A 24,343-nucleotide genomic window follows, 5' to 3' on the forward strand; every position below is an offset into this window, starting at 1 on the left:
GTGGTATGTTACGGGGTGGTAAATTTCACCTCAGAATGACTGCAGCTAGCACTGTAATTGACTAGCTAAGATAGCAAATATACCATTCAGTTTAAAATTTCCTTCACTTTACATTACAGTTGAAAAAAAACCCCTAATTTAACAGTTTCCCTATCTATTATACGTTATGGGGTGGTAAGGTTAAGCTTAACGGACCCTATCTAACTACCAAAAAGAGCAAATAAATCATATCAAATTGTGTGGGAACTTGCCTGCTTGAGACCTTGGCTCCTGCAAGGGTTTGAGTGATGTCATCTGCTGTCTGTGATGTCACTTAAAGAAACAGTGTCTTTGTAATAGCCAGAACATGTAAGCGTTATGGGGTGGTATGTAAAACTACGGGACGAGCATAAATCATGATTTTTGTATGGGAAATCATACTTTTATTTTATAAAAACATATAGTATAGTATCAAGAGCATATTTTTAATCATGACATTAATGAAAATTTGGTTAAAAAATGAAATGTTCTAATTAATATATTAGGTGCGAATTCCATATGTGACTTTCCGGACATGGGGAAATTGGCCATGTCCTTGGTAAAGATGACTAAAAAGTGTAGGATTTATATTTACAATGACATTGAAATATGCATTATGTAATTCATAACACTTAAATTAACAGGTTTGATCCTTTGAAATACATTTTGACACATTTTTACATTGTTGAGAGCTCATGAAATGGACCGGACGCAAAAGGCACCGGTTTCGTAGAATGACCCGTAAGCATTTCTGGAAAACGACAAATAAAATGACTGCCTATTTAGATTAAAGGAAAATTATGGTATTTAGCACTTTGACTCCCTTTACTGGTTTGTTTTGGATGAACTAGAGTGGTGGACACCGACATTTTGACGATTGGTCCTGTCTCGACTTTTCTGACTCGTTTTGAATCGCCTTTGACTAGTCAGAGTGGCTGCCTACAGGCATGCTCAAACATGTCCTAAAACAACCCTTAACGTTTGTTTTCAAAACTGCAACTCACCGAGTGGTTAGTGGTGCCTTGTAGGGTCACTGAGAGCAAGCTTTCCCTCCTCCAACGCAATTTCAACGAGAATGTTACTCAGCTCTTCAACGTGTTGGTACTCTGGGAGGTGATTTGGGCCACACACGTCCTCCACACAGGGATCTAGCTCTGCAGCCACAACCTGGTCAGTGAGGCACAGATTTCTCCTGAGTGGAGCCAAACTGTCGCTCTCACCGCCAGAGGTGTAGCCCACATCGTCCTCCTCCGGCAGCGGACTCCCGATTGCTGTTCCAGCGCGCAATCTACCTGGTAGGGGACAGCAGCACAGCGGGGCCCAGGGATCATGCTGGGCAGAAAGCTGTGGAAGCCTTCGAGGCTGTTGCGGCCACGCACACGTTACGCGTGATGTACTTAGTAACGGTGTACATATTCCTCCCTGGTGGGTCCTGGAGGTAGTGCTGGGCGGTATACCGGTGTATATTTTCGTTATGATATGAATTATTAATATACCGCCATACCGGTTTATTTGATTACACAACGTTTGGATCGCTGCGCCGCACACATGGTGCCACTGCGAGGCATAGTGAGGGTAAACACAAAACACCATAAGTTTTTCCCCTGAACAAGTATGACCCTTAAGGCTTAATTTCTCCTTAGGTAAGGGGTTTATTTAAAGGACAGGTTCGGTATTTTACACTTAAAGTCCTGTTTTCAGATAGTTTATGATTAAATAAAACGTTTAAGATTGAAATTTGGACACACGCTGCTGTCCTGAGAATTTTCGGTTTCTGTGGTAGTGCCCCCCCTCCTTCAGAACGCTGCATAGGTGCACTGGAACAATCCTTCCTAAAACGCATTAAACTTTTGTTTACAAAGACATGAAACTCAGCGAGTGGTCAGGGGTGTTCGCTGATATGCTCACACAAAAATCGCTGCAAAAGAATATTTGCCATAATAATCTATGATATGACCTAATATGCTGAGTAAATAAATTCAAAAGTGCTTCGGGAAGAAGTTTTTTTTTCCACACACAAGGCCAGGGCTCCGAACCGGTTCAAGGAACGAAAACCGAAAACAAACGGAATTGTATGAGGAGCGGAAACGAAAACAAAATGGTCTTCAACTGTTCCGGAACAGAAACGTTATTCTGAAATCCACAAAACCGGTTAATAACGTTTTTTTCGTTCTTTATATAACAGCCTAATAATTTGATTTCTGCAGTTTGAAAAACAAAAAAACGAATAAATGGACCTTTGGTCCAAATGTGTATATTTTGTCTTGCTGTTGTAATGTAACCTATCCGTCTACCACTTCGGATCTTAGGCCAGCTCGTAGCGTAGGCTACTGAAACCGATTTGGAAATTGTTTGTAGCCTATGCGTAATAGCCTATTTTGCCTGTCCACGCCTTGTCGTTTTAAAGTCGGGATTTGAAATGTTTGCGCAATTATAGCCTATTCTATGTAGAAGAGTTAAACGGGAAATTTGAGATAGGCCTTGCCAGCAACAGACAGGTTCGTTTATAAACAGGGTTGGAATTATAGCGCAAGCCTTTAAAGATCTCCATAAGGATAAAACTTAGGCTACAACCAGGTAAGGAGTTTAGCATCCAGAAATATTTTTGATAAGAAATTATTTATAGGCATAGGTTAGGCCTACAGTAAGAACGAAAGCGTTAAACATAGGCCTACCTGAACCGTTCGGAACGGAACGTTTGAAAAATAATTTCGTTTTCAAGCCCTGCACAAGGCATTTCAGGCCACAGATATAACCTAGGGGACACAATGAAAATAAATTAACACTCCCCTCAATGTCAACACTTACTTCTTTGCATTGATGTGCGACTAAAGAGTTAATGAACTCTGGTGATACGCAAATTCCTTGCTGCAGACATTGCAGAGGACTTTATTTTCAACACTTTATTTTTTATCAACACCATCAGGCCGTTTTAGTAAATGTTCCAATCAATGATCCAGGCAGCATGTTTTCTTCTCTCTCCTTCATTTTACAGACTAATTTTTACTGACTAGAACGGCTCGGGGTCTAAGGTCATACGGAAACGATTAATTTGCGCTAATTTTTTTAATCAGTTATTTTTTCTCAAATTAATTAATCAAAATTAATCAGTTATTTTGACAGCCCTACTTATATATATGTATATATGGACTACTTTTGTAGTTTTTCAGTATGGTGCTAGATGGCTCTGAATTGGGAAGGAAGGAATGTGTTCGAATCTGCCAAATTGAGACATGGCCCCTTACACTCCACCTGCACTTAATTAGGCAATTAACTGGTGTCCCCAGGTGCACTACACTGAGAAACACTGGAGTCCTTACTGCTCACAGTTTATCTTTTGTCATGTTTATTTCTTAAATGTAGTATTTGTGAGTTATCTTTCACAAGTTTGTTTGAGTGTGATTTGTGTGCTCTGTTTGGGGCTTCAGTGCGGACGGCATGTGCTCTTAGCGTTGCTCTGTGACTGTTCACATTCAAGCCCATAGGAGCTATGTGGATTTATTTAGTGGATTAATATAGTGGATTTATTTAGTGTATATATAGGAGCTATGTGGATTTATTTAGTGTATTAATAATATTAATATAGTGTATACTTGTTTATCCTATGTGGATTTATTTAGTGTATTAATATAGTTTATTCCACTGCTTGGTTGAATTTCCCATCGTCCTACGTAATTTAGAACGACCATTAACCGTATGTTATCTGCACACCTATGAAGTAGATCCAATTTTTGGCCGTATCACACTTGTATATTAATTCGCCAAACTCGTTGTGAAGTTTAAATGAACTGTCACGTTGCAGCCGAGCTGTAAAATGCAGACGTTCAGAACATTGCAACATTGTAGCATATGACTGAGGTGGCTTTTAGCTAGATGGATGACAGCAGGCTAAGTAAAATAGCGATGTTTCAAAGCTAAAGTTCATCAGAATCTTGGGATACGCCCGCTTGACAACAGGAGAGATAGAACTAACGACTGGCCTTTGGCCGTAGCAACCATCCATTTAGAACTAGTAACGGCAGTTTGTCCTGCAAGTTGAGAAATTAGTTGATATGTGTCGGAAGAAATTAGTTCTACAAACAAAACAGTTTTAGCGATTAAAACGTTTAAATTGTAACAGGAAATGAACACAACGCAAGTGGCAACAGTGGAATAAGCGGGATAGTGGACTCCACGGTGGTCTGTTTTACCACGTCGGGGCCGTTTTACAACCTCGACCGTGCATTAACTTCTGTGAACAGACCACCGTGTCGTCCATTATCCCTTACGTATACTTGTTTATCCTCGGAACCACTAGTGTTTGTTTAATAGTGCTAAGATTGCCTTGTTGGTTGTTTGTTTGTAGACACCAGCAATATCACTCAATGAAACCAGCCTGGTAAATAGTCAAAGTTAATAAAGTTAATAAAATAGGAGTTAACTGAAAAACTAGATTGCCGTGTTTTAATCGACACATCATTCTGGCAGCACCCATCCAAACCAACCAATACTCAATATTTTACACTTTTACTCTGTATGAATGCAGAATAATGGATTAATAATAGCATGCTAAGAGAACATTATGTGGGGGGTGCGCAGTATAGAAGTGCAGTTGATCAAACATGGTATTGGCAGAGAGTCTACAGATGGAAAATCAATGTTTCTGCCATAATCCTGATTAGCATGTGATTATCTTATGCCTTCCCCCCAGGTTTGCTGGAGCAGGAGGTTTGAGGAATGAGGTAGCGCTACACATGGCTCTGACATCATCCTCTTGGTGCCGGCCATGCTGGGTGTGGGGACGTACTCGATGGCTTCTTGGTGTTTTAAGCCCCCAGCGTTGTCTTCAAGGCAGCCCGCCAGGACCCTTCAGCTCCTCGATGGCCAGATGGATGAGGCGAAGCTCCTGCCGGTCAAGTGCTCGCGTTGAAGCGATGGAGCCAGTGGAAGACGTCCAGCCTCACCACCATCCTGTTGTCCACCCAAGGCTGGAAGAGCGTCTCCACCGCCGTCGGACCCTGCGCCCTGCAGCAGCCCCGCTCCATGTAGAGGACCTGGGGGACGGGCCGGTCCATGTAGAGGACCTGGGGGACGGGCCGGTCCATGTAAAGGATCTGGGGGACGGGCCGGTCCATGTAAAGGATCTGGGAGACGGGCTGGTTGGAGAGACGGAATCTCTCCATCACTCCACGGCAGATGGGCTCCAGCTTCTGCATTTGTAAGACCAGGACACAGATTACAGGTCAAAAAGTGCATAAAATAGTAGAACACTGCAAAACACAGAAAAAAGAGCAATGTCAACGGAACACAGATTATTAAAAAAGAGCAATGTCAACGGCACACCGATTATTAGTCATAACTTGCATAAAATAGGTGAACAGTGCACAACAGAGCACAACTTACCTTGACAACGGGCACTTGCAAGACCAGAACACAGATTACAAGTCAAAAAGTATTTACAATGTGTACAGTCAGAGCCAGTCGCTCAGTCCTCCAAGCCGTCTATGACGGCGACAAAGTGCACGAAGTTCCTGTACACTCTGTTGTCCAGACCCTTTGAGGGTGACGTGTCCAGACCCTTGGAGGGTGACATGTACACTCTGTTGTCCAGACCCTTGGAGGTGTCTTTGACAGGGCAATACGTCTTTCTTTGTGTTTTTTATGTCCCTGTATCGGTTGACCGCACACCTTGCAGTTAGGGATGTGCTGAACCTGAAGAGTTCTGCCACCTGTCTGTCCCGCTTTACACTGTACAGCAATTTTACCCTTCACGTAAATGGAGCATCTGTCCCACTTTTTCATTCCACCAAGAAATACATGGATACTGGGCTAGTGTGCAGTAGCCTGTAGGGTGGTGGTAGTGTAGTGGTTAAGGAGCTGGGCTAGCGTGCAGTAGCCTGTAGGGTGGTGGTAGTGTAGTGGTTAAGGAGCTGGGCTAGCGTGCAGTAGCCTGAAAGTTGTCGGTTCAATTCCCGGCTTCCACCGTTGTGCCCTTGAGCAAGGCACTTAACCCCAAGTTGCTCCGGGGACAATGTGATCCCTTGTAATATAGCTGACATATGTAAGTCACTTTAGTCAGGAAGTGTCTGCTAAATGTACTGTAATGTAATGTAATGGATACGCCCTGTAACGTGACTAATCGGAATCTTATTTTTTTAAATTTAGAGATTAAATTGTCTCTGGGGTACCAGGCAGTATTTGGCTGCCAATTCAAATGTAGCCACCTTTACAGCGAAACTATCACACAAATCAAACAACACAAACACGTTTTATACGTTTCAAATCATATATTGCGATAGTTTAAATTAAACCAAAAATATTCATATACAACTTAAATAATCATTGTCCCTCCATACAATCGAAAATGAAATGATATTTAAACAAAATGTAAAAGTATGAAAGAGTCTGAGGGCTCTATCGTGCACACCAGCGCAATTGACTTTGTATACTCGCGCATTTGTCTTTCCTATTTTGCAGTCAGCGCATATTGGAATTTTCCCTCCACAGGTACATGTGTGGGCAGCGTTTCAGTGAAAAGAGGGGGCGTGTTCCGGCGCAAACGGTCCCTGTTGATATTTAGCAGTTTCAGAAAACAATTCTGCCACAGACCAGGAACCTCATGGTCTAAAGTCAGTGGCGCAAATTCAGATGCTATTTTAAGGGCGCATGCATGGCCACAGGCCTGCAGAAATGAATGCGTTGCACACCGATCTACAGACACCCTGTGCACAGATGGAAACATTCAAAGCCTTGATAATATTTGTCCATTTCCCGTTTTTGTTCGTAAAAATTTAGTAGCCTATATAGTACATCTACATGCAATATCTTTACAACAACGCCTAATTACGACCTATTAATTTGGACAACTTTATACAGCCCTTATAAAGGCTAAAGTTACCTTTAGTTTTGTTTCAATTTACCGTTGTGTATGGCTTTAAACATCGTGTGCGCTTTAACATCAGCCTATAAGCATTATTCCAGCTGCGCTAAGGTTTTGACAAGTACCACAACTTTGCCTACCTTGTTGTAGCCCATCTGAAATAACTCCAAACTTTGCTATGTTCCCTCCATCCTTTTGTTGTTTTCAAAAAACGTTTTATATCCATGATGGCCTTGAAGTCTTGAGTTTGTGAATTTAGTTAAATAAGCTTATTATGTGCTGTTAACCAGCAACCAGCTGGCGTCTTTAGGGGAAAGTCCGTAGGAGTCGATTGCCGAGTGTGGAGTAACACGCTCTGGAAATTCATAATTTTGTCGCCGTTTTTCTTTTTTTTTAAAAACCATAGGCAAATAAACCATAGGCGAAATTGTGAATTTCCAGAGCGTGTTACTCCACACTCAGCAATTGACTCTTACGGACCCCTAAAGACGCCAGCTGCAGCAGCAACATTTCCGGAAAGGTACTGGCTTGATTAAATTCATTCTGGACTCTCTATCCGACCACATAAAGACCTCAGGATACTTCGGTTTGGCTTTAGGGACCCTCTACTCACTACCACCTAAGTGTAATGTTGTTTGGAACTGTAGAAGAGGTATAAAAATAGCGTTTTGTAGCGGTGAAATGACTTGCCCTGGTCACTTCCAGGCTAACGAGTTTTGACTAAAAACGGTAAACTCGAACTTTCTCAAAACACATCCGAATGACATGCATTTTACTCCGGATAATTCCTTTAACTTATGTTCAATAGTTCAGAGGAGAGCAATACAAGCGGTAGTCGATAGGCTGAGTCGTACGTCAATCAAACTGTTGACTGGTGCACGAACGCCTCCTCAACATTGTCAACAATCTCAAATTGGAGAGCGCGCTGTTCGGTCAGGTTAAGCAGCCATGGCCAGTGTGGCCACCAAAAAGAGAAGATGCCCTTTTAATAGCGAATGGACCGCGACCTGTAGATGGTTAAGACCTGTAGATGGCGAAGCAGAGAGAGCCGTGTTTCTGTGGGGCATGGTGGAGAATACGATGTGAAGCGACATGGTGCATGTGAGTCCCACAGGAAAAAAGCACATCATCATAAAACATGCAAATCAGTGCAATCGTTCTTCAATAAACCAAATCACCCACAGGCTGACAAAGTTTGGGCAGCAGAAGTGACGTCTTTCTTTGTGTTTTTTATGTCCCTGTATCGGCTGACCGCACACCTTGCAGTTAGATGTGCTGAACCTGAAGAGTTTTGCCCTAACTTGGGTGGGTTGGTCTGCCACCAGCTTCCTTTTGTAATGGGTCGACCTGGACCAGGAAACTGGAGCAGCATGGGTCTGGCTGGAGGAAGGCCCAGCGAGAGCAGGGGCAGGCAGGATGGGCACAAGCCGAGCCAAGGGCGCAGCAGTCGGCGCGGTCTGTGTGGAGGAGAGGCCCGCCACAGACTGCGTGGGGGTGGGCACAGACCCGGTGATGCTGAAGGTGGCGGGGGGTCTCTGCAGCAGCCGCACAAGAGGCAGTGGCTGAGGAGGAGGAGGCAGCGGCTGAGGAGGAGGAAGCTGCAGCGGCGCCGCCATGTCAGCCCGTCCCCTCAGCTTCTTGGTGCCGGCCGTGCTGGCCGTGGGTACGTACTCCATCACCGGGTAGCCGTGCTGGCCGTGGGTACGTACTCCATCACCGGGTAGCCGTGCTGGCCATTGGTACGTACTCCATCACCGGGTAGTCGGACGGAGGGAGGACGTCGGGTTGCCGTGGCACTGGAGGAAGCTCTGTGGACGATACAGAGATGGTCTTTGAGATCACCGAAGGTTGCCTCGTGGCGTGAAAGTTGACCAGCCTCTCTTGCTGTCGGATGAAGTCCCTCACCGTTTTGACGTTGATCTTGGGGAGAGGGATGCCCGCCTTGGACAGCATCGGATCGTCCACCAACACCCTGTGTTGTATGCGTTCATAGGCCTTGAGGATGCTGTGTTGTATGCGTTCATAGGCCTTGAGGATGCTGTGTTGTATGAGTTCATAGGCCTTGAGGATGCTGGCCTTCTCCGGGTCGATTCGAGAGGACTGGGGGGCACTCAACCATAGCAGCTTGACCAGCACGTACATGAGGCGGTTGTGCTGCGCGCTGATGTCCTGCTGGGCCGGCGCGTACCTCCTGCCCATCTTCACACGCTGGATCAGGACGGCTTCGCTGAGGTCATCCCTCTTTGTACGGCAGTACAAGCTGTTGGCCCAGTGCGTGCGGTACAGCTGGTGGTACTTCTGTGGCTGCTTGTCATGCTCCTCCACCGCATTCCAGGCGTCGAGGATGGCGGTGCGCTGGTCGGTGGTGAGCTGGAGCTTCTGGTCAGCACCCCCAAGCTGCACTAGCGTAGCGCAGAAGGCCTCCAGCTCCTGGAACCCAGGGAGGGGATTGGCACTGCAGGCGTCCTCCTGCAAAACAGCGAGAGGGAGGGAGAAAGAGAGAGTGTCACTTCAAATGTAAACAATGTTCTTTGTTGACAAGACCGTTGTGGGAGAAAGCCTCAAACTCTCCCGTGCTCTGCCAAAACAGGTATTCCAGCCCATCAGATTGAACGTCAGCCGGGGGCCGGAAATTCTGTTCGACGGCCTCTCCGAAAAGCAGCTGGCAGCGAGTGTTGAGGCAGTCCATGAGTGGCGCCAAGTAGACTCTGGACCTCTGCCCCCGAACACATAGTCAAGCTCCTGCCGGTCAAGTGCTCCTCGATGGCCAGGTCAATGATGGGTGGTTGTAGGCCAGTAGAGGATCTGGGGGACGGGCTGGTTGGAGAGACGGAATCTCTCCATCACTCCGCGGCAGATGGGCTCCAGCTTCTCCACAGACTCCTCGCAGGTCAGCTCGAAGGTGCTCGTTGTGATGCTGGTGAACCATTCGGCCGAGCCCTTGCCCTCCCCAGACAGTTTCTTCACCACCTACAACAAAAACAAACAAACAGGAAACAGTTTAGCTTGGCATAATGTGTGGTGTCCTCTGAGCACTAGCATGCTGTGTGCGTTGGTTAACTTGCCTTTTTTGTCCAGTCCATTTTCAGGACCGTGCCAAACGTGGAGAGAATTGGCTCCGGTAATCCTGGACGCTGTTGGTCTCCGCCAGGAGAAAGGCGCTTTCGGTGCTTGAGCCCCTGCCCCTTTGCCTACGAATGTCCAAAGTGCCCTTTTGAGTGGCCATTTAAACTATCAATGCTTCGTAAAATTACACATGAACATTTAAAAATGAATGTGTAAATCCATTATTCGAGAATATATATATTTTAAAAGTATTAATATACCTACCTGCGCTGCTGCCGGTAGGTGACATCATAGACTATCAACGTGACCTTTCACCTTTGCCTGCCTGCAAGATGTGCATTGTGGTGTTGTTTTAAGAGACGGTGAAAAGCAGGGTAAGATCACTACAGACTGTCTGTTTCTAAAAGCATTGTGGTGTTGTTTTAAGAGACGGTGAAAAGCAGGGTAAGATCACTACAGACTGTCTGTTTCTAAAAGCATTTAGCTGATGTTGAAAAATAAACTAACATTTATGTTTTTGTGTTGTGCCATTTTGTTTGCCAACAAAACTTAAACTGATTTGACCAGTGAACGTGGCTACCACTCTTCTATACCAACTAGCTAGCAGCTATACAGCTAACCTGGGAAACCTTTTGTAATTGCAAAGGGAAAGCATGCATCGTTATATTGAATCATATATACCCTGTTGTTTAGTAGCCTACTAGGCCACATTATATTGAATCATGTACACCCTGTTGTTTAGTAGCCTACTAGGCCACATTATATTGAATCATGTATACCCTGTTATTTAGTAGCCTACTAGGCCACATTATATTGAATCATGTATACCCTGTTGTTTAGTAGCCTACTAGGCCACATTATATTGAATCATGTACACCCTGTTGTTTAGTAGCCTACTAGGCCACATGGGCAAAACCGTGTCATGTCCAAGCAGACACTAGATAGATAGATGTTCAAGGTCTCAGTAGCATACAGACATCACACACAACATTCACAACAGCAGAAGTAATTAAAAGTGTATAATGTACACAAGTAAGCAATAAGGACAGTAGCAGTGATGTAGTACTCGAGTCCGGTCTCGAGACCGATTTCTGCTTTCTCGGACTTGACTCGGTCTCGGACCACAGTGGGAAGAAAAGGACTCGTAATTTCAGACCGAGTCCTCGAGACCAGCGCATTTTTTTATGTTCATATATAAAAAAAACTGAAAATGAAATTTTGTCCCTTGCGTTGGCCTTGGTGCCCCCTTCTTTCAATATTCTGCTTTGCATCCGTTTAATAGCGATTTTTATTTAGCCTATAGCCTGTCAAAATAATCTTAGCATCACAGCGCAAACTAATTCAGTCTTACACAGTGGAGAAAATGACAGCAGCATGGCAAGACAGAAAGTGCGTCCAAATTCACCCATTCTTCTCAGTTGAAATACTCGCAATCGCTAAGCCTACTCATCACACAGGCACATGTATCACATCACATGAAAGAGCTTTTTCTCAGCTTTTAAACGATGTTAGCCGCTAATTGCTGTGGTGAACGGTTCGCGAGAAAAGTAAATAATATAATTAAATTTAATCATAACGTCTACATAAGGTGCTATACCCATCTCCCCTACCCATTCATCTCGGTGGAATACTTCACGAACCCTTAGTTCAACACGTGACAAACCATATATCAGAATAAACAGCAGACCTTACCAGAAATAAAGCAGTCCCCTGTACAGTAAGCCGTTCCAGCGTATTCCGGTTAAATTAAAAATGTAATCTGCAGCAAGGTCTACATTCATGTCTCCAACTTTGGTCTTTAGGTTTCAAAATCTGTTTAAATCGTTCTTCATGATTTCATAACAGGCCAAATACAAAATAAATGTTACAAATATTGCCTAGATATAGGTAAATATTAAAATCAGAGGATATACAGCTGAGTAAGAGTTTGTGAAAGGAGTCTTAATGATCAAAAAAGGCTAAGCATGCATCTAGGCTATCTGCGTTTCTTAAAGCTGAGCTGTGCTTAAATTGTTCAATACATGATTCCATAACAGGCCAAATATAAAATAAATATAAATATTAAATATAGCCTTGATGATTTACAGTTCTATTTAATATTTCATGTTTTTGTAATGTTTCATACAGTGATGCAGGTCTACTGCTGTGAATAGGCTAAATACAACTTTGATTATTTTTATAGCCTACTACTGTATAGTTAACTTTGGCCTTGGTGCCCTGACATGTGGCCTTTGTGCCCCCCACCAAATATGCCCAACTGAAGGCCAAGTGGCCTTGCCCCTAAAATGGTGAAATCCCAAGCCTGGGCCTAACTGTTGATTATTAATTGGGGTGATATTAAATCATGAATATGAAAACTGACATGTTTTTATGGTCTTGGTCTCGATTCGGTCTCGACTCCTAAAGGACTCGGTCTCGAATCGGACTTGCTTCCTCAAAGACTCGGTCTTGACTCGGACTCGACTGTATTTGAAAACCAACGGACTCGGTCTCGACCCTTCAAAGACTCGGTCTTGTCTCGGACTCGGCATAGGCGGTCTCGTCCCCATCACTAGACAGTAGAAGATAAAGAATATACTAAAATACAAATTATTGTACCTAGTAGAAGAAGAAAGGCAGGCAGGCTGTTATGAGATATGCTCCCTACTTCATCTTCCCGTAGACCAGTGTTAAATTGTGGTCCAACTCCGCCAGATATCCCTAGTGGTCCGCAAGCAAATGTGAATGGGCGAGGGGCAAGTTGTTGTTTTAGGGCTGTCAAAATTAAGATGTTAGCATTACAGATCAAATTAACGCAATTGTCGCGGTTACCGCTATTGAGCTTAATCTGCTGTAGGCCTATCCTCTGTGTTGAGATAAATTACTGAGGCGTGGATGGCGACCAGACTCCAGACCTCGATCCGTCAAGAGCCCAAGGTCAGAGTCAAAACCCGGATTGCTGCTAAAAAGATGCGGTCTACAATCATTGTGGAGACATGAAGAGGCTTTGTAGGTATTATAAGAAAGGTATTATATAAAAATGTTAAAAAAGGTGAAAATGCTGCTTTTTCTGATTCCATGTTACATTGTCTTAGGCTACACACGTTTGACATGTGGCAGTGTCATTTTCAGTCAGAACAAGCATATTGATGAAGAGAAAATCAACATTAAATCAATATTTGCCCAGCGGTATGAATAATTTTGTTCTTAACTGTATATTGTTAACAAATCTGGTTCCCTGAGCCCTGCCCCTCACAAGGTCTCTGCACGGCAGGCAGGCTTCATGCATGTGCACGCTGTAGGTTTTTTATTTTATTTCAAAAATACAATACCTGTGTAAACACAACGGCGAATGTGTTGAAATGGTTTCATTGGTGAGATAGCGACATAGCGAGCGACCGTTTTTATAAGGTCCATAGGCGTAACAGTGAGGCCCACGTAATATATTGCCACCGTTTGAATTGGCTTTAATGGTTATAATGATGCAAGTGGGATACATAATGATAATTATTATTATTAATAATACAAACAATAAAAATAAAGGATAGGCTATGAGTGTCAATTAGGACAGAAGGCAAATAAAAGCATCAATTGTCAAACTAAGTTGACTACAGTATCTACTTACACTGAGATACTGAATTTGGGATTTTCATTAGTTGTCAGTTATAATCATCAAATTTAAAAGAAATAAACATTTGAAATATATCAGTCTGTGTGTAATGCATGAATATAATATACAAGTTTCACTTTTTGAACGGAATTACTGACATAAATGAACTTTTTGATGATATTCTGATGATGATCCGTTGCTGTTTCTGTGATTGCTTCTGGACCTGCAACTGGACCTACAGGTACATGAGAACACATTTGCAACTGGACCTACAGGTACATGAGAACACATTTGCATAATATGTGGCATATTATGTCACTTAGTTTCACAGTTTGTGTCACATTGAATACAAATACTGTATACAATGTATATTTCCTGTCCAATGTTGATGTCCATCCATATGCATGAGGATATTTCCCCACCATATAAAAAACATACATCTGCAACCTCTAGAGGAGCTATGTGTAATTCTGTAAGATTTGAGCAACATGGCACTCTTGCATTGACTTGCATTATATTGTATACCTATTATTGCATTATATTTAATACCTGGGGCCTGTGCTAGTTTGAAGGTCTCCACAACACAGAGGGTTTTTTGACACATTGTATTGTTTATTGCCATTTCAGCTACACAGTTGATAGGAAAGTGCCCACAACACAACATGACTCATCAAAAATATAGGGCTGAACTTGAGTTAAAGTGTTTTAGAGCTTCAGCCTATAAAGAGATTCGGCCTATTCACATAGTATGTTCATACAAACATGGACCTACATCTACATGATGCATAGATTTACATGTGCAAGATATTCAGTGCATGTTAAGAGTGTCTGATGGCTTGGCGGTAGGTACTATCTCTGAAGTGGGATGTTCTGATACTGCTACTGATACTCCTGAAGTGGGATGTTCTGCTACTGATACTGCTACTGATGCTCCTGAAGTGGGATGTTCTGCTACTGATGCTCCTGAAGTGGGATGTTCTGCTACTGATGCTCCTGAAGTGGGATGTTCTGCTACTGATACTCCTGAAGTGGGATGTTCTGCTACTGATACTCCTGAAGTGGGATGTTCTGCTACTGATGCTCCTGAAGTGGGATGTTCTGCTACTGATGCTCCTGTACCTTCTGCCTGATGGGAGGCTGTTGAACAGGTGATGTGCCGGGTGGGAGGAGTCACTGATAATGCTACTAGCCTTCCTACACATTCTAGTGGCATAGAGTGAAGCAATGGCAGGCAGATTGCAGCCAATGATCTTAGAGGCTCTACATACTACTTTCTCAAGCTGTCTATCTTGGTTGGTAGTGTTGTTATACCAGGCAACTCTTTGCACTGTTACTCTGGTCATGTTTGGATGGTTTAAACTAAAAAAAACACTTCATAGCACCTTTTAAAATGTTTAACTAAAAAACACTACAAAGCAACTTTTAAAATGTTTAAACTAAAAAACACTACATAGCACCTTTTAAAATGTCTAAACTAAAAAACACTTCATAGCACCTTTTAAAATGTTTAAACTAAAAAACAGGAGGTTGAACTGATAGATACGATGATGACTGCACCAATTGTCATACAACTTTCAAGTATTTCTAAACGTCTATGGCTAGTTTTCTGTATATAGATTGAGTTGCTCTATGTACTTTTAGTCTAGGACTAGGCTTAATCCATGAAACGGACTTTAAACCTTACCATATATTAGACCAGGGTTCTCAAACCTTTTGGTTCCAAGGACCCCTTGAGGGGGAGAGGACCCCCTCATAATTGTATTAATTAAGCATATGGCATTTGTATTCTCTAAAGTTTTGGCCAGGTCTACTATCCCATGTTTTTTGGCAGGTGTGTAATTTGGTCTTTTGTCAAATTTTCATTGGTCTAACCACAGGACCTTTTTCCATGTTACCTCAGTCCATTTTAAACAAGCTCTGGCACAGATAAGATGGTGGTATTTTCTGTATCATGTCTCAATGCAATTTTGGCTGCAGTTTTTGAATTGAGCATCAAACTGTGCACATAGACAATGGTTATCAGAGGTTTTCCTGAGCCCATACAATGACAGGTCTGGAAACAGGTCTGGTGTTGATGCAGTGCAATCTGAGGTCCAAAAGACCACGGCCATCCAATTTGTTTTTCAGCTCTTTTACTTGTTTGCAAAGATTTCTCTGGATTCTCTGGATGTTTTAATAATATTATGTCCTGTAAATGATGACTCCTCAAATACTTCACAATTTCATGTTAAGCATTAAAATGACATTGTTTCATCATTTGTGCACACAGGTTTCCACAGAGTGATGAATACCCCTACATCTTTACTTCTAAGAGACCCTGCCTCTCTGGGATGCTCTTTTTTATACCCAATCGTGTTGCCAGTTACCCTAATTAGTTGTGAAACATCCTTTTGTTTTGTTTATCATTGCACAACTTTTCCAGCATTTTATTACCTCTGTCCAAACTTTTTTTGAACCATGTTGCTGGTATCAAATTCAAAATTAACATATATTTTCCATGAAATAGTCAAATGTGTCATTTTCAACATTTCATATGTTGTCTGTGTCCTTTTTGCAGCTAAACATGAGTTTAAGAGATTTGCAGATTATTACATTCTGTTTTTATTCATATTTTACACAACGTCCGACTTTTTCTGTTTTGGGGTTGTACAATGAATACCTACTTGGTATTATTTCATCTGCATCATGCAGTGTAATGTGAAATAGGCTTGGGTGCCTGTGGGAAATCCCCTCCCATAGCACAAGGAATGTAACAACATGTGAATGTGACACTTACGGTTTACGTGCCGATTCTCACAGATGGCGCTTAGATGTTCTTTTAATCCAACACCTACAACGACAACAAAGTCAAATGCATCACATTGTGCATGAGCCTTGAGGACGGAACAAACTAAAACATTACGAGCAGGATCAAAACCAACCAACCAAACCAATCAATAATACCATTCCAAGTTATCGGAGCTCTTGCAACACTAACATTAACTAGGCTACAAAAAAACGCTTGTTAACTTAACACGAGCATTTTCTAACGTCACTTAAAGTTACAGTTAGCTGCAAAGTTAGCAACTGTGGAATCGGTTATCGACTACGCATCAACGACAAACCATGAAACGGAATGATAAAGATTGCAGCTGCGCTACGTAGTGTCCAAGTCTGACATAGCAGCAACATGTGTGCCGCTGCGCCAGTGCGTGTACACAGCAAGGCAACTTGGTTGAACCCCTTCCCCCATCAAACAGCAAAAAATTGCATTAACCACCGCTTGCAGCTTGAACGCGTCTGTACTGAAGCACACCAGATACACTCGTTAGAGTGGTGCACAGACTCTAAGCTACTACAAAAGTAGGCTAATGCATGGCATCAGCTAAGGATACATATCGGCTAACCGTGCAAATAGCTCAAGGAGAGCGATAAAACTTCGCAGGCAACTTACGTTTCCAGAAACTGTGATCCGCACCAATAACATAGCCCCCGTTATCGTGCAGCTTAAAACATACTGAATGCCGAAGCTAATTGCTAATATTTCACATGCCTTTTTTCCCCGAGGGGAGTGCACCGTTCCTGGAGGTACTGCAATACCAGGTCGATGCGTGGAGTGGACGGAGCAAGCCCCTATTCCATCTCCCTGTTCCAAAAATCAATTTAATATATGGTCCCCGGGTAGGGGACGTATCAGATATTAAACTGATAAGAACAGATACTACACTTGATCTTAGCCAAAAGGCCGAGAAGCGATACCGGACCTAGTGCTCCGCGAGGGACTGGATTCTCCGTCGTAATCTTCAAGGTTAGGGCGCTCCTAACAAACAACACGTTTTCTTTCTGAGTGATAATGTCGGAACACGTACTCACATTCCTGTAGTAGTAGAGTTTGAAAATCACACATTGCACATTTATATTTCGGCATTTTCAGACACTATATGAATGATTCGTCACATGACACAACCTCTCAACCAATCATATTTAAGTATAACTAAGCTACACTACAGGTACGATTTGAAGGAACATTTTCGTGAAGTGCCAATGAATTTAAGCCCGTGAAACACAACGTCTATGCAAAGAGCTTCTACAAATGGTCAGGATTTGAGGTTTAGCGTTTTAGTGGAATTTTAATGATGTGGCTCTCCACCCAGTGGCTGAAAGTGGTACTGAAACGTAAATACAATGTAATACACTCGTGAATTTGGCTATAAATTCTAATCAGCATAGAATATGAAACTCCATCAGATTAAATAAAAGTCCAAACAAATAGCATCCGCCTATAACAATTATGTCAACACTAAATAACACAGATATTTATTTCCCATTTACAGAGCCAGAGCTGCATACGACCAAAGGGGTTTTAAAGCACAAGCAAACACAACCACCAAGAGGCCAGGGCAGAGAAATTCCATCAACGTAAAAAATAAAAGAAATGGGGATGGAATGGGCGACTTCTTGTATTATAGTAAAAATGTGTATATTAAATCATGCAATGTATTGTCTGTAAAGTCAAACTAACACAATCAGTTCAAATCAGGGAACCCTACACATCTCCAAATGCAAGCTTTTGAGTCGTTTGCCATGTCTGCATCCTCATAGGCTCAGAGGACTCCTGGCCTCGAGTCCCAAAATAATGATACTCATTTTGTTTTCAACATCATGTATGTCTGAATGTAGTACATAAACCCATTTATAACCATATAATAATATTATTATTATTATTTATTTAAAATCCTCCAACCCTTCATATGTGGAGAGCTCAAATATTGGCACAACTTAAATCAAATATTGTATTTCAAAGAAAGAAACAATGATTCATACCAAATGTGTTTAAAAACAAGTTTATACTACCCTTAACGTCACTCTTTTTGCACTTTTTTCCAAATCTAGGGCCTTTGTAGAAAATCAATAAGCATGTCATAGAAACTTTTAATGGTTCAGTCATACAGAGAATATGCTCGTCTTCCATCCTGCAAAATGTTGGCTAGCTATGAATAATACTTTTCATACTTTGCGAGAAATATAGCATAACGTACTGCGTATCCTTACATTCCACTGCAACAATGGCATGGAACCAGAGCAAGAGCACCATGCAACCTCCCAAATCCAAATCATTTGTAAACAAAGCAACAAGCCGGTATGGGAGGCTTTTACCCCCCATGTAGTTGTGCTCCTGCAAGCTTGTCTTAGCTCTCAAGATCTGGCAATATTGGTACACCAATATTTCAGATGAACCACTGCAAAGACAAACCTAATACTGGCAAATCTATAAACACTGAACAGTAACATAGCCCACATTTAACTTCTTTCTTATGAAACTGTCTGTAGTCCAGACATTACAGTTTTAGGTTTCCTTCCTCACTCAACATGACCACAGACCCTCTCTGACAGCGGCATCTTTTCTTTTCACAAAATTATCAGGGGAGAGCGCGAACGCAGTCCCCCACTACCAGAAATTATGCAGTCGAGATTCCCACATTTGGGGAATTCGCAGGGGTCAGCACAACCGGAGTGCAATGGCTGAGCCTCGCCCTGGGTGAACCACCTTCTTGATCATGGTATCTCCCCTGCCAGGTAAGTATGAGTTGCTACTGGCAAACAAGGGTACTAGACCAAGTGCCATACATTCCATAAAGACGGTAATCTAATGCTTGCTTTCCGTGAAACCCCTAAATCAATAGTACATTCACAGACACGTAACAGAGGTTAACCATACCATATTGAAATATTGTTGTGCTTGAAATGAGACATAACGCAGACGCCAAATTCTATCTACCATGATGCCCCAGCATTCATGACCTACGAACAAAAGCAACCCATGTGATCATCCAAGGCAACATAATCCTAAAGACACTCCAAAACTACTAAGTGGGATATCAATACTTCTGTATTAGCACAATCAAGGCAACCCACCACTAGGGTACTGCCCGATCATATTCTCTTAGCATGTTATTAAACTATTATCCTGCATTCAAATGTTGTAAGGATCAGATAGCTGTCAAGTTAGCAACTGCATAGCCTATTGTTTGCACTCAGGACATCCAGCAACATGAATAGATGAGCCTGTGAGGCCATAACAATTCCAATGATCATATGAATAAAAACGTTCAACGTATGTAACTTGTTAATAAACAGAAGCCTTTTTGTAGATTTAAAATAGGACTTTTGAGTTTTTGAATTACTACAACCGGAAATGCTTGTGTTTGGTGTATCTCTTAAACCTTCCGACGAACCCACGCATCCAATTTCGCCCGCCCGTTCCACTGTCAAAGGTTCCGCAACAGAATTTAAGACCTGCACACACCAATCTAATATCTTCCAAAAAAAAACACTACTGTTTTACAAATAAACTACAGCAGTAGCCTACAATACATACTGTATGACATGGGAGTTTATACAACGTTTTTACACGAAGACATATTCTAAAAGAGTGCGCAAGGCTTCTAATCAATTGCTTCTATTCTATGCCGGACTTATGTGGAAAGGTAACTCGTACATCATAATCCATGATCGAGTTAGATCCACTTGTCAGGCCTATTAGCCAGTTATAAAGTTGCGGTTTATTCCACAAAAAAGTTACCGCTCTTGCTGTCTACGTTCACGCAGTCGAGGAAAACTGCACCATACAGCCAGCAGGGGGCATGGGTGGCATTTCCAAATCCGCCACGACATGTGACAGAATGTATAATCTTTGCCTAGGTAGGCAGGGCTTACTGTTTAAAATGTTTCTAAAGCCATATGCTAATCACGAACATCTTTCTTTGTACCGTGTAACCTTAAAACTGAACTGAAAGACTGACATAACAAAACTAGACAAAGGGAACTGGTAAATCGGGGCCATCTCACTCTTCCATGAACACTATCCTGCACTGCTCCAACCTAATTGCAACTCTCCTTGCTGAGGAAATCCAAGGAGGCCAAGAGACTGTTAGGCCAATGTCTTGCTCAAATTGCCCCACGAAGCCTCCACCACCATCAAAGAATTAGTCCGTTTTTGATAAGTAGGGGACAATCACAATACAATTGTCAAAAAAATGAAAGAAAGGACCTAAGCCATTTAACCGATATGCGCTCTTTCTGCTTAGGCTAGTTAGGCTATCCGCCTCGCTTGAAGCACTATGTCGGGACCGTCCAAGATCCCACCACCAACCGCGTGCACACACACACACAAATTACTGACGAAATTAACAGTCAATAAACTTACAAAAGACTTGCCAATCAATAAAGAAACAGTTCTTACCTTTTCCTTCATGCGCCCTAACACCTGCTTGTGTGTGTGTGTGTGTGTGTGTGTGTGTGCGTGTGAAATCCAACTGTGGCAAGAGTCAGACAGTCACGCTCAGCCTGCAGAGTCGTCTGGATGAAACATTGGGCTAAATCCAAAATCTGTTGCAATTTAAGAACTATACATCACTGGGGGAAAAACTCTAGGCCTAAGAAAACATATAGTCTACTGTTGGTTGTGTAAATAGTAGGTTTTCTTGCAATTCCCTATTCAACATAGGCCTATACCCTCAGTAGCCTAGCTGCATGCATTACGCATACTCTATCTGGCCGTCACGTGATTATAGTAGGCCACTTACCAAGCTAATGTAAGCCTTACACAAATAGTAAATGTTGCAAATGTATAATATTTAATCTCTATAAGGAAACCGTAGGCTATGTATAAGGCTAGGTTACAACTTTTTAATCAGCCCCTTAACTGACTCCTATCGACGGGCAAGGCCTATGACCTAAGGTCACACTTCGCCATTTCCGTTAGGCTCATAGGGTTATAGGGTTAGGCTACATGCCACATATTTATAAATATTATAGGCCTTCCTGCTTCCTGCTGACACAATGAGTCAGAAGCTCCACGCTGTCTGAAGAAATGTTAGCCGCACAGTCAAGATGGGAGAAAGTCACGTTCGCCTTCAACAATAGCCGATCCCAATCAAGTCAAATAAACTATTTTAGACATTTGAACAATGGAGTGTGTTAGCGCATATAAGACTTTCAAACTGTTCTGGTGAAGTCTAAAGTGCCTAAACGCGTACTTTTATAGCCAAGTGGATTATAAACACCTTCGTCAGCGCCAGATTGTGCCCTGTAACTTTTTAACGTTAACCTACGAATGTTGTGCAGAGTCAAAACCTTCCTCTTCAATTAGTAGGCTACTTGGGCAGAGGCGACCTATTCGGATGAGAATTCAAGAAATAAAGCACTCACCTGTTCCGGTAAACTGAGGAGTCAGTGTCCCATCTCCAAGGAAACAGCAATTGGTAGACTGGCAACTCGGATGAAACAGCATCAACCGCCGGATTGTCCATTCGTCTGTCGTCTTCTTGAGACCGGACCAGCTCAAATGCAAACGATGTAACTGTACGAAAGCTCATCTAGCCTATAAGCTGTATGCGACACTGGCAGGCAAAGCACAGCTAGCTGCTAACCCAGTGTGATAACAAGTCGGACTCAAAAGGTGCGCTAAAGTAAACTTGCAGGCTCGTTCCATTCTCTGACCTCTTCTTTGCTAACTTGTTTGATTCAACGATGGAGCGACGGTCAATCGTGCCAGTCCGCCGAGTAGACCACATGGGCCAATCAGGCACGTCTCCAAAAACAAACGGCACCTCGACATTTTACTTGGACATTTTAGGCATATAAGAACTGAATTTAAACTTGAATTTCAGTCAAAGTTTACTTAAACAAATGACTAACGTCTCCAAAAACAAACGGCACCTTGACATTTTAGGCATAAAAGAACTGAATTTCAACTTGAATTTCAGGCAAAGTTTACTTTAACAAATGACTATTCATTCCACCTATTTCTGTGTTGCTACACAATATAACGGAAAAAACGCAAACGTTGGCCTAGATAGTTATTTCTATAATAAAGTATACTTCTATGATATTCCTCTAGTTTTCCTAGGCCTATACACTCCTATATGCGAGAAGAAAATGCTGTCCTTCCAAAAGGGTAATGAAATTGGCATTTTTATGGATAAATCGCCTTTACAGCTGAATACAGGGAAATTCCCAAGGGCTGTCACCAGACACCCTCTCTATTCTTATTGAGTAGCCTAACCAAGGAACAGCAAAGAAAAAAACTTTAACCAACAAAAACAGGTTCACCAAGATTTTGGCCTTTGGCTCCCGGACTTTGATAAGCATAGCTTATTGTCATGGTTATAGGTAGTAGGCCTATATTTAACTGAGTGATGAAATTTTGGCTTATTTGAGAAAAAAGAGAAAATTCTTTTCTCTCAAAAATATTGTTAACTTATTCTGACTACCATGAGGCTCCATTACTTTATTAACATGGGGCATCTGAACACACAAAACAAATTTTGACCATTTTCATAACAATTTGAGTGTTTTATTTAACTTTACTACACCCATGTGTATTCCCAGTCAAAAATGACCGGCCATTAGAAATGAATGGGTGAGAAAATGGTCAGTGTATAAAATTGAGTCCAGACATATACTGTATCAGATGGACTGTACGTGTGCTTCTGTACATTAAAACACACACACAAACACACCTCACTCCCCCTCTTTGCTTCTATGCCAGCCCCCACTGGAACCTTTCCCCAATAGAATCTTCCCCTTTCTGACTTGCATGAGCAGGCCATAAATAGCAAATGGAAGTTCAAAACTGGTTATATACAATAGAACATACATTGATACAAAGGTCTATCACAACATTAGATGATGATATAAGTGTTACGATGGATTTATAACAAGTTATAATGCAGCGGTCATTTTTGACCGGGAACACAAAACTAGTGAACAGAAAATGAACACAACAGGATTAAGTATTTGAAATACTCTAAATACAATCCCTCAAAGTATTTTGTTACAAACACTTGATTTACAATCCTGCAAAATACAAATTACAAAATACACCAAAGTAATTTAATACACATTTCAAATACATCTAATTAAAACAGTGTGTGTGTGTGTGTGTGTGTGTGCAGGGGTTGCATGCAAGCCAAAATTCTTGGGGGGCACAATCAGGATTTTTTTCCTGGGGGGGTGGGGGGCTGAGGTCTGACTTTGTGGTGCTCAGAAATTAAAATATTTTAATCTTAATTCATGTGATGAAGGACTTTGAAAGAAGCTTGACAGGTTTCAGTGCTGAGTAGCCGAAGGTAAACACTAAATATCTGAATATTTTACTGCCTAATATATTTCTCATTACCATTATGGCAAGCAATAGGTACCTCATTTGTAAGTTGCTACCTGCAAATCATGAGCAATTTTGGCCTGATACATGAGAGACTGCTATTATTTTCTTGCCTTCTACACAGGGATGGATTACTGCACGGGCCTACCGGGCCCAGGCCCAAGGGGTCAGGGGGCCCTGAAGCCCAAGCCTTTGCATGGAATCATTGCCTCAATATCAACAAATCAGGATGTAGGCTATGAATCTGATCGAATTTAGTATTGGCCATGCCCAAAATGCACCAGAATACAGGAAATCACATCAAACAAATTAAAAAAATTCTGGGGGAGGACCCCCAACCCCCCCCCCCCCCCCCCACCTCCCACATATATGACAATAAGTGGGTGCTCCCTTAATACATCTGGTCCCAGGGGCCCGAAAGGTCATAATCCGCCCATGCCTCTACATCACGGTCATAGCGATCCTAAAAATATAAAACAACTGTAGGCCTCCTTTTGACGCCTATCCCTTTTCACTACATGGATTATGTAAATAAACATGTCTTGTTTATTTGTTTTTGTTTAAATATACCTGTTGTTTGTCTTTTAATAAATCGTGTTAAATTATATTGTTTGTTCTTAATTAATATCATTGTATTATAGGCTTATCATATAGCTCCTACGGT

General features: G+C 42.2%; 1 protein-coding gene and 2 non-coding genes across 12 annotated transcripts; all 3 read right to left on the reverse strand.

Moving 5' to 3' along the window:
• Positions 1–4,271: 4,271 nt before the first annotated feature.
• Positions 4,272–22,108, reverse strand: LOC121698625 (sperm acrosomal protein FSA-ACR.1-like). Of its 10 annotated transcripts, none has more exons than XM_042080900.1 (6): positions 21,723–22,108; positions 16,309–16,362; positions 10,208–10,268; positions 9,943–10,068; positions 9,683–9,847; positions 4,272–5,111 (listed from the first exon to the last, which is right to left on the reverse strand). In XM_042080900.1, exons 3-6 carry the CDS (start codon positions 10,233–10,235, stop codon positions 4,867–4,869), a joined length of 564 nt encoding a protein of 187 aa, XP_041936834.1. In that variant the 5' UTR covers positions 10,236–10,268; positions 16,309–16,362; positions 21,723–22,108; the 3' UTR covers positions 4,272–4,866. The 10 variants fall into 10 exon arrangements, 7 of the variants coding, with proteins under 7 accessions (XP_041936834.1, XP_041936835.1, XP_041936833.1 ...); XM_042080901.1 differs by lacking the exon at positions 21,723–22,108 and adding an exon at positions 20,755–21,012; XM_042080899.1 differs by lacking the exon at positions 21,723–22,108 and adding an exon at positions 17,385–17,655.
• LOC121699096 lies at positions 17,078–17,268 on the reverse strand. The gene has a single exon (XR_006026947.1). It is a non-coding gene; the product is annotated as a U2 spliceosomal RNA (small nuclear RNA).
• LOC121699094 lies at positions 18,933–19,096 on the reverse strand. Its single transcript, XR_006026945.1, has one exon. It is a non-coding gene; the product is annotated as a U1 spliceosomal RNA (small nuclear RNA).
• Positions 22,109–24,343: the final 2,235 nt, after the last annotated feature.

The sequence above is a fragment of the Alosa sapidissima genome, chromosome 23 (genome assembly GCF_018492685.1).
Source record: "Alosa sapidissima isolate fAloSap1 chromosome 23, fAloSap1.pri, whole genome shotgun sequence".
Taxonomy (NCBI): domain Eukaryota; kingdom Metazoa; phylum Chordata; class Actinopteri; order Clupeiformes; family Clupeidae; genus Alosa; species Alosa sapidissima.